General features: G+C 37.1%; 1 protein-coding gene across 4 annotated transcripts; it reads left to right on the top strand.

Moving 5' to 3' along the window:
- The first annotated feature begins 5 nt into the window (after positions 1 to 5).
- foxm1 (forkhead box M1) lies at positions 6 to 14,145 on the top strand. 4 transcript variants are annotated; one of them, XM_015353100.2, is made up of 9 exons: positions 6 to 165; positions 2,082 to 2,606; positions 3,691 to 3,833; positions 4,660 to 4,854; positions 5,829 to 5,957; positions 7,396 to 7,455; positions 7,744 to 7,816; positions 12,279 to 12,457; positions 12,929 to 14,145. In XM_015353100.2, the coding sequence occupies exons 2-9, from the start codon at positions 2,132 to 2,134 to the stop codon at positions 13,700 to 13,702; spliced, it is 2,028 nt and encodes a 675-aa protein (XP_015208586.2). In that variant the 5' UTR covers positions 6 to 165; positions 2,082 to 2,131; the 3' UTR covers positions 13,703 to 14,145. The 4 variants fall into 4 exon arrangements, with proteins under 4 accessions (XP_015208586.2, XP_015208584.2, XP_015208587.2 ...); XM_015353098.2 differs by having other exon boundaries at positions 7 to 165; positions 12,887 to 14,145; XM_015353099.2 differs by lacking the exon at positions 6 to 165 and adding an exon at positions 1,211 to 1,486 and having other exon boundaries at positions 12,887 to 14,145.
- Positions 14,146 to 20,562: the final 6,417 nt, after the last annotated feature.

Raw genomic sequence — 20,562 nt, 5'->3', positions numbered from 1 at the left:
AAATCCTACTGTGTCTGAATTAGAAAAAATTCAGGCTCGATATTTTTTAAAATGGTTGCGTAGAAACGTGTTGGAAATAATAACTATTTAATCAGTCTACAAAGGAATTGTTGCGTTTCGGCGCTGGAATCATAACTTCAAAAAGAACAGTCTTCTAATATGAAGGTAAGCTTTAAGTCATTGTGTAACTCGTAACGCTTTGTTATAAAATAATATGGAGGTCACACATTGCTCAGCGTAACAGATAATATACATATAGAAATTATGTTTTGGGGAAAAAATCACACTGAAAAAGATCCTGAAAGTTAACATCACATTCGTCTGTGTTTTCTGAAAAAGAAACTGTCTACTATAATGTGATGAGCGCGTACGCGTCTTAAGAACAAATAAAGGTTACAAATGAAAGCCACAAATAGTGTAAAGTAGGGTATTTTAACTTTTTTTCCGTTGCACAAACAAGTAGTAAACAATTACTGAATCAATTGAGAAACACAAACTAGAGGACACAAGTGAAGCTAAGGGGAAGTAGAACAGGAAGCACTTTTTACACAAACGTGTTGTGTGGGTCTGTAACAAGCCATTATGTTGAAGGTGATACACTAGCTTCGTTCAAGAAACCGCTTCACGAGATCCCGGGATCAATTAACTCCAATTCAAGCAATAAAACGAACTAATTATATAAGTATCTCAAGCAGATGGCTTTCTCTAGCTTGTCACAAGTCTTATGTTTTTAAAGTATCCTGCTCTCAACTCAGGGTTTGTTAAGGTGGTTCGTTGTCCTAGAAAGTACAGCAAACTGGGTAAAGCGGAGACATGACGGTTGTAAACCTCTCGACCACTGAATGATGGGTAGCCACACCTCTGTATATGTATTATTGCGATGTAATATACAATATTTTTAAAGCAAAACATGAGAATTTCGTTCACGTTTCCTGTGCGCGTCAGACCCTGCAACATTACTGCCGTTTTTATCGAGGACTTGCAGTAGGGGAGTCCGAAGGCATTTTGAATTGTAACTTCTTTAGGACAATTTGTGATGTCCATAAATAGAATCCGGCTGTAATCTAAACAAAAATATCTACTATTTTAAGAATTAATACGTCCAGATATTTAATCGGCACCCGATATTTTTGTACATAATAAGGAAACGCAGTCCCAAAATCAGTTTAACGGCTTTTCTGTTCCAGAAGACTGCACGTCACAAGAGAGGTGACATTTGAAACAGAATTTCAATCGTTACTAAAAGTCGCTTGTTGATTTCAATTTGAACGTGTCCTGTGACTAAATCAATCGAGGTTGTTTTCGTTTAATTAGCATCGTTCGGTTGGACTGATCTGTGCTCTCCTGGAAGTTCTTGTCCAAGTAATGATGCCTTTTGCTTAAAGCGCACCGAAAGACAAAGATAAGCAACGTCTCAGACCAATAGAACAGGAAATATACCCAGTGCGCAGCAGCTTTTCAGATATAGTACCGACAGTGGAGACAGGTAGCCTAGTCTTAAATTGTTCTTTTTGAAAGTTACTTGTTCAAGTCATTTTGTTGTTCTCACCAAATAGAATTTAAATACCAGATGCATTGTTTAACACTGTGATCGTAAATTGTTAGGATTAATTTTTAAATATTGCATTTTCTTACTTTTGATATGCACTCCCTTTTATTTAGTGAGAATGATTATTTGATTAATATCTGATTATGATGATTGAATATTAAGTCGTTCATTTAATTTATCCTGCGCCGTGTTTTACGAGTAGGTAAATCGCTGTGGGATTATGGGATTGCGAATTATTTGACACTTCCATGAAGTTCCGTGCACAAATTAAAGTCATTGTGCTGTTCTTAGAGGGGACAGCTTCATGGAGCTCCTCATTGTGTGTTTGTATTTTTGCAATCTACATTTATCGCACTAATTGCATATGATTGTATTCCAGATATAATAAAGTTAAATATGATCTTGATTTTGACATCTTTATTCTTTCTCAGGATTAGGATTTTAGAAGTGAAAAAAACTCCATATCTAAAGATTTTGTCTGATTGGAAGCCTATTTAATTGGCTGTGCTAAATGCCTTTTTTATTTTTTCAGAAAAATAAATTTTGCAGAGAGATTTTCAACATCAATACTGCCTGATCAGGATGAAAGAGAGCCCAAGGAGGCCCTTAATCCTTAAAAGGAGGAAGCTTGCCCTCTCTAAGAAGGAGGAAGAGGTTGGCAAGGATGAGCCTGATGGAGCAAAGCAGAAGTCAGACGCCTGCAGTGGACAGCAGTTCCCTGCCGGAATCCGGATCATGGATCACCCCTCCTTGCCCAACACACAAGTGGTAGTGATTCCAAAAACAGCCAATCTTCAGAGTGTCATAGGGGCCCTCACTGCCAAAGGGAAGGAATGTGGTGCACAAGGGCCCAATAAATTCATCCTGCTGAGCAGTGGAGGTGGAATAGAGGATGGGCCTGTATCCTCCAAACAAAGCCGTATTGTTGCTCCTGAGGGAGATGGGATTTCCCCAGTCCCCCTAGGTCCGTGTGGGCAGCTAGAGGTGATTAAAGAGCATCAGGGGGATGAGAAAAATCAGTCCACATCAATCATGCCTCTAACAGAAATAAAACCTAGTAAGTATTTCTTGGTGCAAGCTGTCAGTCAGCATGTTTCTTTTCTACAGCAGCAGCTGTTCTGTGATTGGGATTTCTTTCTCGGGCAGGAGAAAAAATTGCCAAGTTGTAGGGTTAAATAAAATAAGTGCCGGTTACTGTTTGAAGGTAATTTTGTGGAATTGAGTTAGTCATTATATACATGTAATGTTGAAAATCAATATTAAATCAAAACTGTTTTTTTTTCTAATGGATTTATTGGTCTGGGAAACTTCATTTATTGCCATATTAAACCGGTTCACTTTAAATATATTGCTTTCACCATGCTCTCAAACTAGGGAAACTTAAAGAGAACAGGTAAAGGTTTATTCCATGCTGAAAAGAAAAAGGTTTTGGCTGTGGAGCCTTCTTCTGGTGACGGAATTAAGGAATAAATCTTTTCCTTTGCAGCCCACACCTGCTGACGCAGCTAACTACATGAACTTCTTCAACCCATTTCCGCCACTACCCACTATGCCTTCCGCTACACTGTTTTCTAGATCTCTTTTATAATTCCTTCTCCTCCCTGGGCTACTTGTGCCGTTCTTTCACTAAACTGGCATTCTGTCTCTTCACAGAGATCTCTTCCAAGAAGGCTTTCAAACTATCTCCTTTTCCTCTAGAGATTTTGGTTTTATAATATCATTCCTGAAGGATTTAGTCTGAAATTTAACACCTTTTCCTTTGACTTGGACACCACCCAGAGTAACATTCAGAGACTTCTTCAACAATTTTCAAAACAACTAATGCTTTCAGCCATTTTCTCCCTCAAACAACAGCTAGCTCTTTCTGAATCAAAGAAACAAAGGAATTTGTATGGCTAACAGCTCCGCATTATCTTCCTTTTATAACTAACCTCATCAGATCCCACAACTCCACACCTGAAGAAGGCTTCAGAGCCAAAATGTCTCTTTTCCTTTCAGCATTGTTATTCCCCTTACTTGGTCCTTTGCAGCCTATGCATGCTGTCACAGCTACCTACTTGAGCTACTTAAAGAGAAAATTCTCTTCAAAGGGTTTCTAAAAATTGGAATTGCTTCAAATGTATTGTTTCTCTTTTTTCCAGTGAATAAGGAATCAGACTGCTCCCCGCTTGATGAAAGCCTCACTAATATCCATTGGCTGGGTGGAATGAGTAGTGATGGCTTAACACCTTGTGATGTTAATGAACAGTCAAGCAAGGAGAATCAAGATTCACAAATGTCCCAGGTGATTGTTCTACTATAACTAACACCTTTCATCCACTGTGCTATGGTTCAGTTTTATTTACTGAACAGTGTTCAATAAACTTGAATAACTAGAAGGTATTGGTTGACACTTGGTTCAAACATTCTGCCAAGGCCAGTGGATGTCAATACTTCTAAGTGTGTGACTCAGCGGGCAGTTCCTGTCCACAATGCTGTTGGAATTGACATCACAAGAGACATCACTAATGCTGCTTGTCTCACTGAGGTATCACTGAAGATAAACTGGCTAAAGTCTTCTTCGCAAAGATGTTTAGATATAGTCTTTAGACAATGTTTGCTGGATAAGAAGGCTAACTTTGTATTGAAAAGAGTGAACCAAAGGGACAGAATTTTGCATCTTAAGAGAAAATCGTTTAGTATCATCTTATGTAAATAGACATTTTAGAATGTCTAGTTCAACAGATGCTGTGGATCAATGTTTCAATTGTAATTAGCTCTGGAAGCGAATTAACTAGTAGGTAATTTTGCTTATTTCTGATTGGGCAGTTTACGGGACATGGGCAGTTACGTGAATATGCTAAGGAGTTACATATGATACTCAAATGATATTCTATTCACGCTCAAATATCCACACTGTTGCATAATAATGAAGAAAATGTATTCAAGCAATCTATTTTCCCACACTGCTGTTCACATTTGTAGTGCTAAACCATCTTTCACAGAATTCCCTAGCCTTTACCAAATAGAGAACTTCTCTGTGAAAGCATGCAATGTACTGTTTAGTGAGGTAATAATGTCAGGTTTTTTATAGAAACTTCATTCATTAAGTTTTTGCTTCTCTCATGTAGGCAGTGAAAGAGAGTAAGGAGGAACATTCTCCTGTTAAGGACCCCTTCTTTGAGCGACCTCCTTACTCTTACATGGCTATGATCCAGTTTGCGATTAACAGCACAAAAAGCAAGCAGATGACCCTGAAAGAAATCTACACATGGATTGAGGTCCATTTTCCTTATTTCAGATATGTCGCCAAGCCAGGCTGGAAGGTAAATACAAATTCTGTTGCATGAGCAGGTTTGCAGATTCAGCAGTTCTGCTTTCTAATGAAGTGTTGTGCTGAGTACAAAGTTTGGTGTTCGTAATTGCGCCCTCAAAATAACTTGTAATTTGACTGAAATGGGGGGAGGGGAGTTGAACAAGTAATTGTTGGAACAATTTTCACAACACAGTTCAGGCACTAACCATTTCTAACTGGCATGGCAGATTTGGCAGGGTGATGCCAGTGCAGGGTGTGATTAGTTAGTCAGCATTTGCTCATGTGGCAGCTGTAGGTTTGCAGTGGTATCAGTAACAGATTCAACTCTAGCAGTGCTGTCAAATTCTACAATGTATGGAAACATGAGAAATCATAACAGGTGTGTTAGAGGAACCTGGCTGTGTACCTTTATTAAGAAAGTATTATCTGAAATCAATTGGTAGTTCCAAACTGGTTGAGTTATATATAATACAAAAAGCTGGTTATTCCAAATTATTGTAAATGAAATGAATGCCTCCATTCACAGTAAAAGAGAGCATGTTTCACCCCTGGCAAAGTCATGAAGACGTGCTATAGTCATTTTTTATTTGAAATTTAAGGTTTGATGCTGATGCATGATATAATTTAAATTAATATCTATATTTTAAGACTATTATAATAAGATTTTTGAGCTCTAAATAATAGTATTGTTGAGATTATCAAAGGCAAAAGGTACAGTATTTACATTGCTTTTACTAACCCCAAATGATTTTTGGAAGAAACAAATTGGAGTTTTTTTTAAATCCAGTAGAGACTAATAGCTTAAAATAGAACATGACTGAAAAACCTACTGTCATATAAATCCTTTTCTGGTTGTTGGAAAAAGATATACTACAGATATGAAGATATACTATAGTCATCCAGATATACTATACATATTGTTTAAAAAAATGTACATTGTTATTTTCATGGTATTTGACTTTGTCTTCTTTTATATTCTGATAGAATTCTATCCGCCACAATCTTTCTCTTCATGACATGTTCACACGAGAGACTTCTCCAGATGGCAGAATCTCCTACTGGACCATCCGACCAGAGGCAAATCGCTGCCTAACCTTGGAACAGGTGTATAAGGTTGGTATTCTTAGGGTTCTCTCTGCATTATGGTTCAGTTCATCCACCCCATTGGTAGCTACTAACAAAATTAAAAAAAATTGTAAAGTTGCCATTTTAAAATGGGATTTAGCACAGAGGGCTCAGGTATGCTGAGCTTGTATATCAATTCTGCAGTGTACACTGAGTATGCAGTGCATAAAATGCCCCATTGTCTCTCTGATGATATAGCCATGCTATTTTCCACAAATTTCAGTTCCATATGCCTTGCAGATGGGACATTTCTAGTGTCTTAAAGTTTCTACTGTCTTTCTGCTCTCGAGGGTATGTACTGTATGCAGAACATATTAGACATGTACCTCTTCCCACAGTGGCTATACCAATGCAATTGCTAGACATACTGTACTGTGCTTTTGCCTGGTGTACATGCTTTCTGTGCACTCCTTACACCTATACCTGCCTTCCATAATCTTCTGTGTATCATGTAAGCCTTTATGCCTTTTGGGTACATCTCCTGGGTATCAGTGTGTATTTTAAACCTGTGCCCCCTTGCACTTGATAGCTACTTTTTCTTAGCACCGCTTTGGAGACCACATTTCATCAGTGTACATCCTGGGGTTGGAGCCTGTCTCTGGAGGACAGTCATACCTGCTGATAGGGCTGCTTTCTCCCAGAGCGCATTCACCAGGAGGGCGATAATGGATGTTTCTGTGCAAGACATCCATGGTCTGAACCAAATAGTTTAAAAATGTTTACAAGTTTGTGTTGCTGTTATAACATTGTACATTTTATTCTAATTTCCCTTTTTTATTGTAACCATTATTGTTTTTCCTCCACCTTCTAATTGCTGCTGCATCCTGTGTTAAGGACAGGATTAGATATTCCCAGTTGCATTTTACAAGTGTAATACTAGTGTATTGCTTTGCATTGCTTTGTGTTTCCTCATGGCACAGACAAAAAGTGTTATTTTTTATATTTATACTACACTTTATATAGTTCTGCTATACATTTACCTCATCTTGAATTTGTGTAAATGCTTTGTGTTAGAGGGCACCACACAAATTACATTTATATTAAATGCTCAACCAAAAGAAAAAGCATGTTACTTCAAGAAGAAATAAAAACTGTTTGCTTTCCCCCCTGCACTGTTACATTGTACACATCTTGCTAGGTACATCTCATCTCTTATGAAAGTGATACTGATTCATTGACAAAAACATAAGAGGTTACAAATGAAATATTTGGTTCATCTTGCTCATCCAGTAGTTCCTGCCCTGTGCTTATTCTAGAAGAATCTCTGAGTTGGTTCTTCAAGATGTGAGGTTTACTTCTTCTTATGCGTATACACTTTTATATCTCTGAAATCTATTCTTTCAGAAATATAAACTTTCTTTCCAAATTCCATTTGTGTTTCAACTACTTCATGTGTTTTTTTTATTTTTATCATAAACCCCTTCAGCCAGTGGTGGAGCCAGCTGCACCCTCCCCAGTACAGACTGTGCAAGTCTGTGAGGAACAAGTAAGACTGTTTAATATTTAAAAAATCACTTTCATTTGTTTTTTTTGGTATGGTTTTATGATAGCTCCAGTGCAATCAGGTAAAGGAGGCATCTCTGTCTTTATACCAGTTCCCGAGCATCTAAAATACTGTGGTCCAAGATTAGTCTGATCACTGAGACTAAGAAACCTGTTTTTCTTTAAAAGGAGTTAACATGAAAGCAGCTGCAGGGAAAAGACAGGAAGTGCAAGCAAGGAGCAGGGTTTGTCAATTTAATTCAATGTTTGACAAATCTTTTTCCTATCCTAGAATCAGAGGCCTGTTGTAGCTGAGCCTAAAAAGGTCCAAGCCCCCAAACCTTCCAAAGCCCCTAGTGGTTCAGGTAAGTATGCTTCAGTGGCTCAAAGTATCTAGATCTTTTGCTTTCAGTGGACGGAGAGTATATGTGTGATTGGGATCCACGTTCATGGAGGTTAACTGGAAACATATATATTGGGATAAATACTCTTGCGCATGTATGCTTTGAGTTGTGAACCCCACATGTCCCTGTGATTATGAGTGCAGTAGTCTAATCATTATTGCCTGTTGCTATTCCGTGGGTTTCCCTGTATTCCATGGGGAAACAGAGCGAGCAGGCTCCTGTGATCACTGCTGCTTTGTCAATATGTACTCTGTTGCTGACAGTTGTTAAACAGAACGCTTTAAAAAAGGCTATCAGAATGTTATACTCTAAATATTTTATTATCATTTCTTTAAACATTTGTTATTGCTAGAAATCACTCATATTTAAATGAAAGATTGAAATTAAAACTTGATATGTCTTTTACTTAGTTTTCACTGCTAAAGAGTGATAAGGTTTGCACACAGTTTAACCACTGAGGTACTTTTATCTCACATGGGATTTAATCTTATATGTATAGTTTTGGGATTAACTGATTTGTTTATTTATCCTTTTAATCCCTGCAGTGTGCATGTAGATCTCACTACTCAGGCAGCAGAAAGTGTTTAGAGTATTTTCAGAATTTTTATATCTCAAACCTTTTTAAATTGATAGCAGGAACATATTTTGGAAATCTGTTTGTGATTATGTCCCAGGACACGATCAGTTCAGTGCTGTACAGTCAGATTGCCATCAAATCAGTACAAGTGGAGTTCTCAGGTGATTAGACACTCCTGCCAGATAATCACATCTGGAACTCCCTATTGATTGATCTGTTGTATACAACAATTGTTTTATCCTGCACATCTAAGCCATGCTCATTGAGGTTTGTAATGGTGATCTACAAAAAACCTGGATTCATAATTAAAGAGATATTGGCTTCGTGCTGGCAAATCCACAAGCTGTTGTTCTGACATATCAAAGACAAAGCCACATAGATGTTATATTGACAAGCAGAGCATATTGATTCTTTTTTGTTTTTCCTCACAAGATTTTTACAAAGTTGACCTTCAACAGGCTTAATCACCCCTTTTTACCTCGACCTATCTATTGAATGGTTTGTTATAGAAATTTTGTGCACTTAATTTAAGGGCACAAAATTTACCACAGCAGAGGTTTTGAATGCAGTCATGACCTTTTTATTTTATTTTGTCTTGCATATATGCGTGTTAACTTTTTTAATTTTTTGCTTTGAACACTTGGAATAGGTAGTGTACCTTTTTGCTTCTATAAAATCATGACTGCAAACTTTAAAGCAACAAAAGTGCAAGGCTATAGATAGTTTTGCAAGGCACGATCTATATGCAGGAAGGGAAAATAGGTGTCGGTATACCTGATACATTAAATGAGAGTTGCGTCTTTGAGAAATATGTCTTTCTTATAGTCTTATGTCCAACCCTCATCCTTTGGTCTGGCTTTAAAAGTTCTGGTTATAAGTATAGGTATTTGTACATCAATTTGAAAACATTTATTCAATGGGGGACAGAAGGGTTGAAAGCCAAACATATGATAAATTACATTCTACAGACTACATTTATTGCATATACACACAATACTGAAGCTAAGAAACGGCATGTGGGATGCAATATGAGGCAAGGGTGTGGAAAGCAACCTTGCCATAGCAACACTTTGTAGTTTTTGGCTGCAACAATCAAGTCCCAGGGAGATATAGGACTATCGGGAGCCAATTTTTTGTTCGCTCCAGGTTGATTGGGTACAGCTGTCTTCTGTCGAGCCGTGTTGTATAAAAAGATGAGGCAAACTTTTGTTTGAGAACTGACCTGGTGCCTTGGGAGCAAGAAATCCAAAAGATAGACAAGATTTCAGAAGATAGATCCGTAACCTAAAGCTAAAAGAGAACAAACCTTCTACAGAAGTGAAATGATTAAACATTGTCTTGGATAGTCCATTTAAAACCCTTCTTGTAGTTTAGATTCACAAATCAGGTTAATATTTTTCTTACCATGCTGGAACTGACCTTCTCTGGAAATGTAAACAAATGCTAAGAAACCAGTTAAAAACACCAATATCCACACCCAGACTATTCTTTTATACTAGAAACTAGACAAACTAGAAAGGACTCATTCAGGGGATGGGGGTAGTGAGGCTGTCAAAGGCAGAAAACATTGTCTAGGTTAGCAAACAATAGTTTGAGAACCTCTTCAATTGGGATTATGCTGAAATCTCACGTCTGTTCCCAATAAGCAAAAACATTTATGGAGGTGTTCGAACGGTGCTCTTAGCGCTGGAATGTCTATTATTAAAAAATCTAAGGGCGAGATCCTGTGACTTTTGAGTATTGAAGATGTGTATGTGTACAACGTGAAAGTGATGGGTGGTGTTAGGGATGTACTGTAGCAATTGAAATTTAATTGAAATGCTAATTCTGGCTAGCTGGTATTTGTACAGGGTGCAGGAAGAGGCTCACTCAATAACTTGAATAGTGTAATAATCACTTAACCTTCATTTATGGTTTCATCCCGCTTTGCTCTGTTTCCATCCAAGACCCTATAAGCAAGATCAGATGGTGAATAAATTAATTTGCGAATGTTAAATTTGAACTTCGAGATCCTCACTGTATTTGTTTTACTGAATGTGTCCTTTAAGGTTTTTTTTAATCTAACCCATTTAGTTTGTAAGGGATCTAAGGGTAGGTTAAAGGGTGCATTGATTTGATTTCCAGAATTACAAAGAATTTTGTACTTAAGAATGGTGCAATTAATTAATATCAGTATTTAATTGATAATTTGTGATAGGTGATACAGTACATTTATCCATAATCATAACTATCCTCAGACCCTTGTTCAAAACAAATGCAAAAAGGGGACTATCCAGAAGAATGTGATCTTGTATTTTCTCACCTTTTTATATTAAAACAGAACAAAATAATATGCTTTTTGACATAAAACAATGATCTGATTTTAAATCTCTTTTTTCATAACTTATAGTACAGGTTTTTTTCTGGCTCTTTTCTACATGTAGAACTTTGTCTCCTAGCAGCCACAATCAAATTAAACAACAAACTAAATACATGATTCTCTGTAACACTAGTTACCCCTAAACAGCAACATCATAACTATGTACTTAGCTTTGCATGCAGCATAACACATCTGAAAATTGCATGGCGTTTGTACAGTTCAGTTAATATTTGATTGAAGCCTGCAAGTTAGATAAAAAAATTGGCAGGGGGTAAAAACTGTGGGAGCAGTTAATCTGCATAGACAATTCAACCATAATGTGTGCTCAGTCATCCCATTAGATTGTTCTGACTTCTCTTAGAGTTCTAGTTTATTTTTTCATCTCTTTCCTGGTGGGGATTTTCCCCTTCTATTAAATGTATACATGTATTTTCAAAAGTTACTTATTCCAAAACGTGTGTAATATGTCAGCCCCTAGCAGACAGTGAGTGGAAGGCCACCGTGGGGTAAATCATGTGACAATCCCTGTTACAATATGCTCAAGGATCTTTAAAATAGGTGGGTCCAGGACAACTGACTCATGTACACATCCGTGCTCCTTTATCTATATTGAGGGGAATCCAAATATACCACAAACAAAAAGGACAAAGCTCCTTTTTTGAGCTCCTGGCTAAACTTCTCCATAAAGTTCAGAACTATCATACCAGGCGGCTAAGAAAACTGGTGAGCACCTTTAAAACAAAAAATCAACAAAACTTTTGTGTCCACTGAGACTTTTCACAAATTTTCCAAAAAACCCAAAACATGTGGTTCAATTTAACAAAATCTCACTAAATATTCCAGTCTTCAGTTAGTCCTCTCTCTGGTAAGTGGAGTACGCAAGAGAACTGTCTTCTGTCCTGACATCATTCCAGCTAATTGATACAAGAAGCCTCTGCTTCCTGGTTTTTAAACAGTCAAGTGACCAGTTGTCTTCCAGTAGATGGTCAGGTGACTGAGAGCAGGAGCTCATTCCCCCAGAAAATCTGGGGAATGTAGTCCAGACTCAACTGTGCTCTCACTATTATTATTTCTAAACCAGTAATGTTGTAAATAAATATAATAAAATCACAATGTGACGATCTTCTTTAATTCTGATGTGGGAGTAAACGTTCCCTTTAAGTATGCCTATAGATGATGATAGATTTTTGATATACAGTTCTATGCCACTACTATCAATTTAGTCGATTTTCAGTTGCTCCTTTTAAGACCTTCTTGTGAATTCACCTCTATTTATCACGGAGATACAAGCTTTGAAGTGTATATATTTAAATGTTTTTTTCTTTTATCATACTTTTTCCCATCTGTTTTCATCCGACTTTTTCCCATCTGTTTTCATCCCATTTTCCCCCATTCTGTTACACCTGAATAGTTGTGGAACACGTCTGTGGCTTCTTACTACAAGCACATATGAACCGATTTAAACAAATGTCTTTTTCTCCAAACAGAGAGAAAGATGAAGCCTCTTTTACCTCGCACAGACTCCTACCTAGTACCAATTCAACTTCCACTCACCTCGCCACTCATCCTGCCTGCAACTCCACAGCTTCCCCTTTCACTTCCCATGGAGAATAGCAGCTCCACATCTGTCAACAGAAGTGGCAAGAAGGTTCGCATTGCTCCCAAGGTAAATATCAGCTGATGCTGCTCCCTTATCCAGTAAGAAAGATGAAAGCGTGCCAAAAGAATCTCTTTGTGTTATCCAATAGTAAACAGTCTAGTTTTATGATACTTTCAAAAGTGGTATTTGCCAAAGAAAGTGTTATCAGTCTTAAAGTGTCAAGTACTTTGATTTCATAGGATGAAAATGTTTTTTTTTTCTGAAACTGTTAAATCTTCTACCTTTTTTTTCCATTTTTACTGGAAAGAATAAAGTGGAAGATCACATAAGCAGTACTGACTGTTCAAGTTCTGATATCTAACATGATACCTCAATTTGAAAGAATTTAGTGGGTTTTTTTTTTTCTCTGGCCCATTCGTTCTTGATTCATAGAAATTAAACATTGGTCTGTATTTGTTTCTATTATGTTGTTTTCAAAGAATCTCTCTTTTGCAGGCCCCTGATCTTTCCAGTGTCCCTGTTTTCACACTTCCCCAGGTGGAGCCAAGAAAGGACAAAGAGCTCTGCATTAGTGACACTCAGACCCCAGAGGCCCAGTTGGACTGCCCACCCAGAGAGAGAAAGGAGACCAGTAGCTCCAGGAGAAAGCAGCGTCTAGTATTGCCTGGTTCAGAGGAACCTGTCATCCTCTTTCCAGAGACCAGCTTCTTTGACTCTGGGCTGGCCTCAGACCTTTCCACCTTCCATGAATCTCAAGAGCCTGACCTGGACAGCCCTGTGAAGAAGTACACCTTCAAAACACCAATCAAAGGTGGTCTGCCTGCCTCTTCCACTCCCAGCAAGACCGTCGTTGGAGAGCCACTGACCACTCAGGAACCTTGGAGAACAACGCCACTCAATAAAGGAAGCCATGGCGTACTGGACTTCAGCCCCATCCACACCCCTCGTGGAGTCACCCTCACCCCCCAGCAGGAGGACCAGACCCACTTCAGCTTCAACAGTACTCCATTCAAGGAGCTGCCTCTCTTCAACTCCCCACGAGAGCTACTGAACACTCTCTCGCCTGTGTCTCTGGCCCAGCCTCACTCCAGCTCCCCTGTCCCTGAGAGTGGCAAACTGAGGCGGTGTTCCCGGGAGCTGCAAGTGGAGACCCTAGGTACCAACCGCTCCCTCACAGAGGGTTTGGTTCTGGACACCATGAACGACAGTCTCAGTAAGATTCTAGTGGACATCAGCTTTACTGGGCTGGAGGAAGAAGATTTTGGCATGGGGAACATTAGCTGGTCTCAGCTGATCCCTGAGCTGAAGTAACTTCCACTTTAAATAAGCATCGTCAACGGAAAGCTTTCCAATAATTTGATTTAAGATTGTGAAAACAAGGAACTGTGCCTGTAGATTGCATTTTATTGTTAAGGCGTTGCTCAAAATCTTCCTCTCTTATGGAATTTTGCCTTCATTTGATCCTTTTGCCCTTTCTGTATGACTGATATTTTGTCTGATGAGCTTTGCAAGGCTGCTTTCCAGTTCACTGGGAACTTACTTCTATGCCATTGTCTTCAAATATCAGCTCACAATTTTACGTGGATTTCTCCATGTTCTCCATGATGGATATGACAAGTCAGTAAAACAAGCCACTTTCTGTATTTATCATTTGTGATTAATGAATGTACATAGAATCTTTTAGCTTTGATTTGCACACTGTACATTTTTATTTAGATATTCAATTGTAAATTAAAATATTACCTTATCTTCCAGTAATACACTACCATGCAAAATATTACTGCTGCTTAAGCTTGCTGTTTCTGTGTGTCAAGATTAAGTGTCCGTTCATGGAAGTATTCACTTTACTTTTAGCAGCATAAAACCAGAGGGTTTTTTAGGTTTTATTTTTATATAGCCTGTATTCTGAGTAATATTAATTAACAACAGCAGGGAAAAAACTAGAGGAGTTTTTTTAAGTTCTTTCCTTGAAACAAGGTAAGACGATGCATTTGTGTGGCTTCCATGGCTGCCCCCTTTAATGCATCCAGACAGGTACTAGAAGTCTGACTTCATACATTCAGGGGTCTGTAAAGGTTTATTGGATGCTGATCATTTTCTGCATGCAAAGAAACCTTTCTGACTAAGTGTACAAAAGAAAAAACGGGGTGATATTTTTTTAAGCGTATAACGGTTTGATAATTTGCTTTCCACAGTATTGTAATAGTATTTTTTCATCATCATCATTGCAGCCTGAAGAAAACATTAAACCTGGCAACAGATTCCAATTAATTCTTTTTAATTCACTAGCTGTATTTGTCCTAATCCTGTTTAATATTCACATCCTAAATGTAGTAGCTTTGCCCGGAGCCAAGGATAGCATCTTTTCAGCCACATGCTTGGTTTCCTAATGTATGTTAATAAATTAGCACTTAAAAACCATAAGGACTTTTTTTCAGGCTTAACACCTCAAGGACTGAAGTTTTGAATTGAATTTGAGTTTGTGATGCCCCTTAATACATTTGCTTTCTGTGACATCCCTTGTTCCTGATGTAGCATTTAACAAAGGAAAATCTTTTTCCTTTCCTTTATCTATTTTATTGGAGTTAATCATAATTTAATTTAAGTTGCCTATGCAAAGCTTTCATATAGAATATTTAAGCCCTTACGCAAATGATAGGACAACATTACATACACATTTGAATTAATTAATTAATAATAATAATTGCTTACACTTATATAGCGCTTTTCTGGACACTCCGCTCAAAGCGCTTTACAGGTAATGGGGACTCCCCTCCACCACCACCAATGTGCAGCATCCACCTAGATGATGCGACGGCAGCCATAGTGCGCCAGAACGCTCACCACACATCAGCTATCTGTAGGGAGGAGAGCAGAGTAATGTAGTCAATTATTACGAGGCCATGATTGGTAAGGGCCAATGGAAAATTTGGCCAGGACACCGGGGTTACACCCCTACTCTTTTCAAGAAATGCCCTGGGATTTTTAATGACCACAGAGAGTCAGGACCTTGGTTTTACGTCTCATCCGAATTGCCAAATATAGAGCAGTGGGTTTTAGAGTCTTTTGTCACATTTGTGTTATTGTTGATATATAATTTATAAGCAAAAAGCAAATACATATAATGTAAATTTCACTTCTGTTTTCTGCTAAATTAAAAAAAATGCAATTTCAGAGGTTTATAAAAATGAATATCTGAAGGAAAGACTGATGCTTTGTCTAGCAGCAGAATAAAGCTGTCAAATGGGGACTACAATTGCTAAAAATGTTTTGCAAAGCTTTTTTTTTACTTAATTTTGTTGTTTTTAAAAAAAAACAGAAATGGAGTGTGTGGTAAAGATTATTGGGAAAATATCTGCTCTATAAGAATCCCTGCAGGATTCTGTAAGGTTTGTTTTACACTAGTACAGTCACAGACATATTCATTGGCACCCCTTCAGCATCGCCAAAGATATAATCTGAGAATTAAAGAAGTTTGTCAAATTATACATTTCTTTGAACATTAGAGCTATATCAAGTTGACACACCAATGAAAACACCAATGTAAAGTCACTTAAAGGGAAATTCAGTCCCAATTTCTCAGACTGGTTATTAAAACGGCAACAAAATAAATTGACAAGGTATCGAAATTTTACAAATTCAGAATTCAGCACAAAATCATGAATTTTGTGAAAGTAATGTACAGTATACACCTTGTGGCGAGAACAAGGGTTTGCAACGCGTGAGAGTCGCTGTAATGACTAATGTAATGTGATATATGGGCGAGTAAGAACAGGTTGTACAGCAGACATTTCACCGCGGAAATTTCAACATGATCTGCATGTAGAGCTAACAAGTAAGTTGTATTTGCCATCAAAACTGTCTCAAAGTCAAGCTTAATATTTCTTTTGATCTAAGAGATGTATATTCAGAAGCCTGTTTTTTTAATAATATAATAGGGCTGCTTCGCCTCACCAGATGTTCAGTTGCCTCATTCTAAATTGCAGAACATGGCTCTGTATACCTGGACATTTTGTCTATTTTATGATGTAAATAAGAGGTTTTACACAATACTGTGTACATTTTATGGCTGTTATGGTTTGAAATGGATTCATCAATGACAACTATTTTTAAATCCAAAATATAAAAGTAGGGCTGCTGTTCCTTTTTAATAGGGAGGTGGGTTACCACACAGTTTGTACAGGCTGTATGCAATGTGGCATAGAGGTCACCAGCATCTGGAATTCTGCTGTTCAAAAATGTTGCTCTAGAATGTCCTATAAATGCTTGATTTTGTTCAGATCTGGTGACTGAGAAGGCTATGACCTATGGGTAATCAATGTTGTGCTCATCAAACCATTGGGCAACCACATGTGTTACCCCTAGCCATTCCTGGCCAGAAAGAAATGCTGGAACGTGATGTGACAATAATCACTTAGTACCATTAAATAGCAATTAGCATTGATCTTGTCTTCTAAGAGAATGAATGCACCCAGTCCATACAATACAAATTTATAGAATTGCTAGAAATATGTGCTGTTTGAACCAAGCATTCAGGGCTGTATAGTTCTTTAGGTTAGCACCACATGTGCACTTGCTTGTACCTGTATGTTGATGGACATGATGAAGGATGATTCATCTGATTCATATTGCGTCTCATCCCTGTGTGGTATTCTGTTGCCTTTTATATTGGCCTTGACTTGAACATCATGCATTACCAGGTGTGAACGTTTTGCACATAGAACATCTCATCTAATTTAAAACTTCAAGCATGAATGCCTTTTTTAAATATCTTTAACAATTATAGTTTAACAATATTTACTAAACTGAATTCACTTGTGAATAACATTTTTGAAGACGGAGAAAGATATTTGACTGTATTAACAGGTTGGTGCCATCTTATGTCCTGCGAAGCAGAAAAAAACATTGGCATGGTCTCTGATCACTGCCTAAATCAGTCCAGTGATCCCAGCTGCATAGATATATGATTAATATGTTCACCATCATGACTTAAGAGGAACCCTTTAAAGAATCACTGCTGTAAGGCACTGCATTTGTACTGAAGCTGCACAAGATGGCAGTAAACCATAACTTAGCTTCAGAAGCAGTTTTGTTTATTACAACCTGAAGACACCCGTGAAACATTCAGCACTTTTTCATTTATCCCAAAGAATCATTTATGTAGAATTTTTTTTCTCTAATGTTCACTTCTGTCCACATCATTGTTTTTTCAAATGCATGTGACTGTATGTATGTCTGTCTTGAAGTAGGGATGGCCAGCCACAATTTTTTTTTTAATGGAACAGATGTTTGATCTTAATTTTAAAAGGTCTGCATTCAATGTATCACGACCAGATCTCCAGAGACTGCAAAACACTGAGTGGTTATGTACTTAACTTTAAAGTTGTTCCAAGCTCTTGCAGAAATCGATAATTCGAGGAGGACCTATAAAACCTGGATATCAGCTCTACAAGTCTGTCTATCCATTTCAATTAATCTTAGGTTTATATTTTCATTTATCTACTTCGAAGACAACATGTTCCTAAAGCCTTGTCTCTAATCCCAAATGCCAGTCTTGATTATGAGAAGCATTACTGTGGGCTCTAGTTAGCTTGTGTTTTATTAAAGCATATTGCAGAAACACATTTTTGTGTACATTCCAATGATACAATAAACAAAAAAGATGAGCAATTTAAAGTTTATAGTATTATGTACATTATCAACATCAACAATCAAATCTCAACACCTCTCTCTGTATAGTGAGTGATGCTTCACAACAAAACAGGCCTGATTTACATTTGTGTAGTTCCAAAGCATGGTATTTTTAATAATAATTTGTAAATGGATGTTTCTGATGATGAGTAAGACTGTAATTCCTTACACCAAGCTGGATCTAACAAAAACTCATTAAATTTACAGCATTAACTTGATGTGATGGATTTAGGTACAATTTTCATGTTATATGATATGTACTGCATCTGATGCCAGTAATTGCTTGACCTCATTTACAATAACCATATCTACTTTCTGACACTGGAAATGTACAAACTCTAGAAGTGGAAATGATTTTCATAACTAGTTTGGAGCAGAGGATAATACTGATTTCAGAAAAACTTTGTACAGCACTTTACTGTTCCAGTAAATACGTTTTTACATACTTTAATTCTCAATTTCACATTTTTAATTTTCAATTTTACAATTCATCCTTTTACCTAGTCTTATTTACTTAATAAAAAATCTGCAATTTTTCAGCATTCCAGTTCTATGAAATAGACAAGATTTTCAAAGCAATATTACACTGCTGCACTTTCTACTTGGTGATATGGAATCAGGATACACTAAAGACTACCTTGGTTGCTATAGGAACCAGTCTAGTTTGCAAACAGACTGCAGCCAGCGTAGTTTGTTAAGACATAAGGACTGAACAAATTAATTTCTTTATTAAACAGGAATTTCTTTAAATAGCATTAAAGAAAAATTAAATTGCATGTCTGGCGTTAACCATGTTCACAAAATGCCTACAAACAAAACTTGGAGAACTAACATAAACTGATAAGGTACAGTATGTTTAGATTTCCCTTCACTGCCATTTGAATCTTTTCAGGCCTTTTCAGATTTGCTGATGAAAATTGCATGTATATTTCAGATGTGCACCAGGATAAGCAGGAATTACACAAATAGTAGAAGTAAATAACTTTTTTGAGCTGTGCTTGTACTGTATGTGATAAGCAGAAATGTGCAAATTTATTTTTTTAAGGATTATTATTGTAAGACATAGGTGTCAGGGCTCCCAAGGTGTAAAACTCAGAATACTGTACTGGTTTCTATAAAATCATGGATCTGCTTGACATCTAAAGTGGCATTATAGAAATCTGTTTAATCAACACCCTTCTAATGTACACGTATCTATTGGGTGGAATATTTGTATTATTATGCACAGTGTTCTTGGAGAGATATGTTTGTCTAAAAATGGATTTACATAATCCTTTAATAAAATTAAAGTATGTAGTAGCTTTGCCTGGAGCCAAGGATAGCATCCTTTCAGCCACATGCTCGGTTTCCTAATGTATGTTAATAAATTAGCACTTAAAAACCATAAGGACTTTTTTTCAGGCTTAACACCTCAAGGACTGAAGTTTTAAATTGAATTTGAATTTGTGATGCCCCTTGTTCCTGATGTAGCATTTAACAAAAGAAAACCTTTTTCCTTTCCTTTATCTATTTTATTGGAGTTGATCATAATTTAATTTAAGTTGCCTATGCAAAGCTTTCATAGAATATTTAAGCCCTTATGCAAATGATAGGACAACATTACATACACATTTGAATTAATTAATAATAATAATTGCTTACACTTATATAGCACTTTTCTGGACACTCCACTCAAAGCGCTTTACAGGTAATGGGGACTCCCCTCCACCACAAACAATGTGCAGCATCCACCTGGATGATGCGACGGCAGCCATAGTGTGTGTTAAAATTGGACTTCTGTTTTAGACATAAATCTTGCTTTTCATTTGTAGATAAAAATTAACTGGTATGCTTTACTTATTTCAATAATTGCTTGAGGTATTATATATTTCATGAAATCGAATGTTTGGGGACATAAAAGCAGGTATAGAAAAATAAAGGAATGGCTAATAAGATTCACTATGATTTTAAATCCTAAGACAGGAAGTGTTCACTGCCTTAGATTTTTTCCACAATTTGTTAAATTGAGTTATACTCAAATAAAAATTAATTTATCATTAATTTCACTCATTTATAACAGATTTTTGTCAATGATACAAACAAAGTGCTACTCTATATAATGTCACAGTGTAACAAAAGTACTGGCATTTTTTATGTGTAATTTAAAGTAAAACCCTGAAATGACTTGTTTTGTTAAGCTTTCACCTACCTTTGTTATGTGTGAAAGCCAGTAAAAACACTCACCACAGCTAATTCACATAACAAAGCCAAGTTTATTAAGTAAGGTAGTCTCCACAGATCACCATGTTCCACAGCAAAGAGAAGGTAGAGTCTACGATGCCAGCATTAGTCAATCGCACTGAGAATCTGTAGAAGGACTTAAAGTTTTTGTTCACTAATATACCCCATCCAGTTTGACAGACTTTGAGCAAGTGTTTAAGGAAGAATGGGAAGAAATCCCTTAATCCAGATGTGGAAAGCTGATATGGTTCTTCTCAAGA

Source organism: Lepisosteus oculatus, chromosome 7 (assembly GCF_040954835.1).
Source record: "Lepisosteus oculatus isolate fLepOcu1 chromosome 7, fLepOcu1.hap2, whole genome shotgun sequence".
Classification (NCBI taxonomy): Eukaryota; Metazoa; Chordata; class Actinopteri; order Semionotiformes; family Lepisosteidae; genus Lepisosteus; species Lepisosteus oculatus.
Note: the sequence above shows the minus strand (reverse complement) of the source record. Positions and strands in the feature narration are given on the sequence as shown.

Excerpts from the sequence above, each read along its gene's own strand:
- foxm1 (XM_015353098.2), top strand. The coding sequence starts at position 2,132 with ATGAAAGAGAGCCCAAGGAGGCCCTTAATCCTTAAAAGGAGGAAGCTT. Across the intron at positions 2,607-3,690 it reads TCTAACAGAAATAAAACCTA|TGAATAAGGAATCAGACTGC; the intron begins GTAAGTATTTCT and ends TCTTTTTTCCAG. Across the intron at positions 12,458-12,886 it reads AGGTTCGCATTGCTCCCAAG|GCCCCTGATCTTTCCAGTGT; the intron begins GTAAATATCAGC and ends TCTCTTTTGCAG.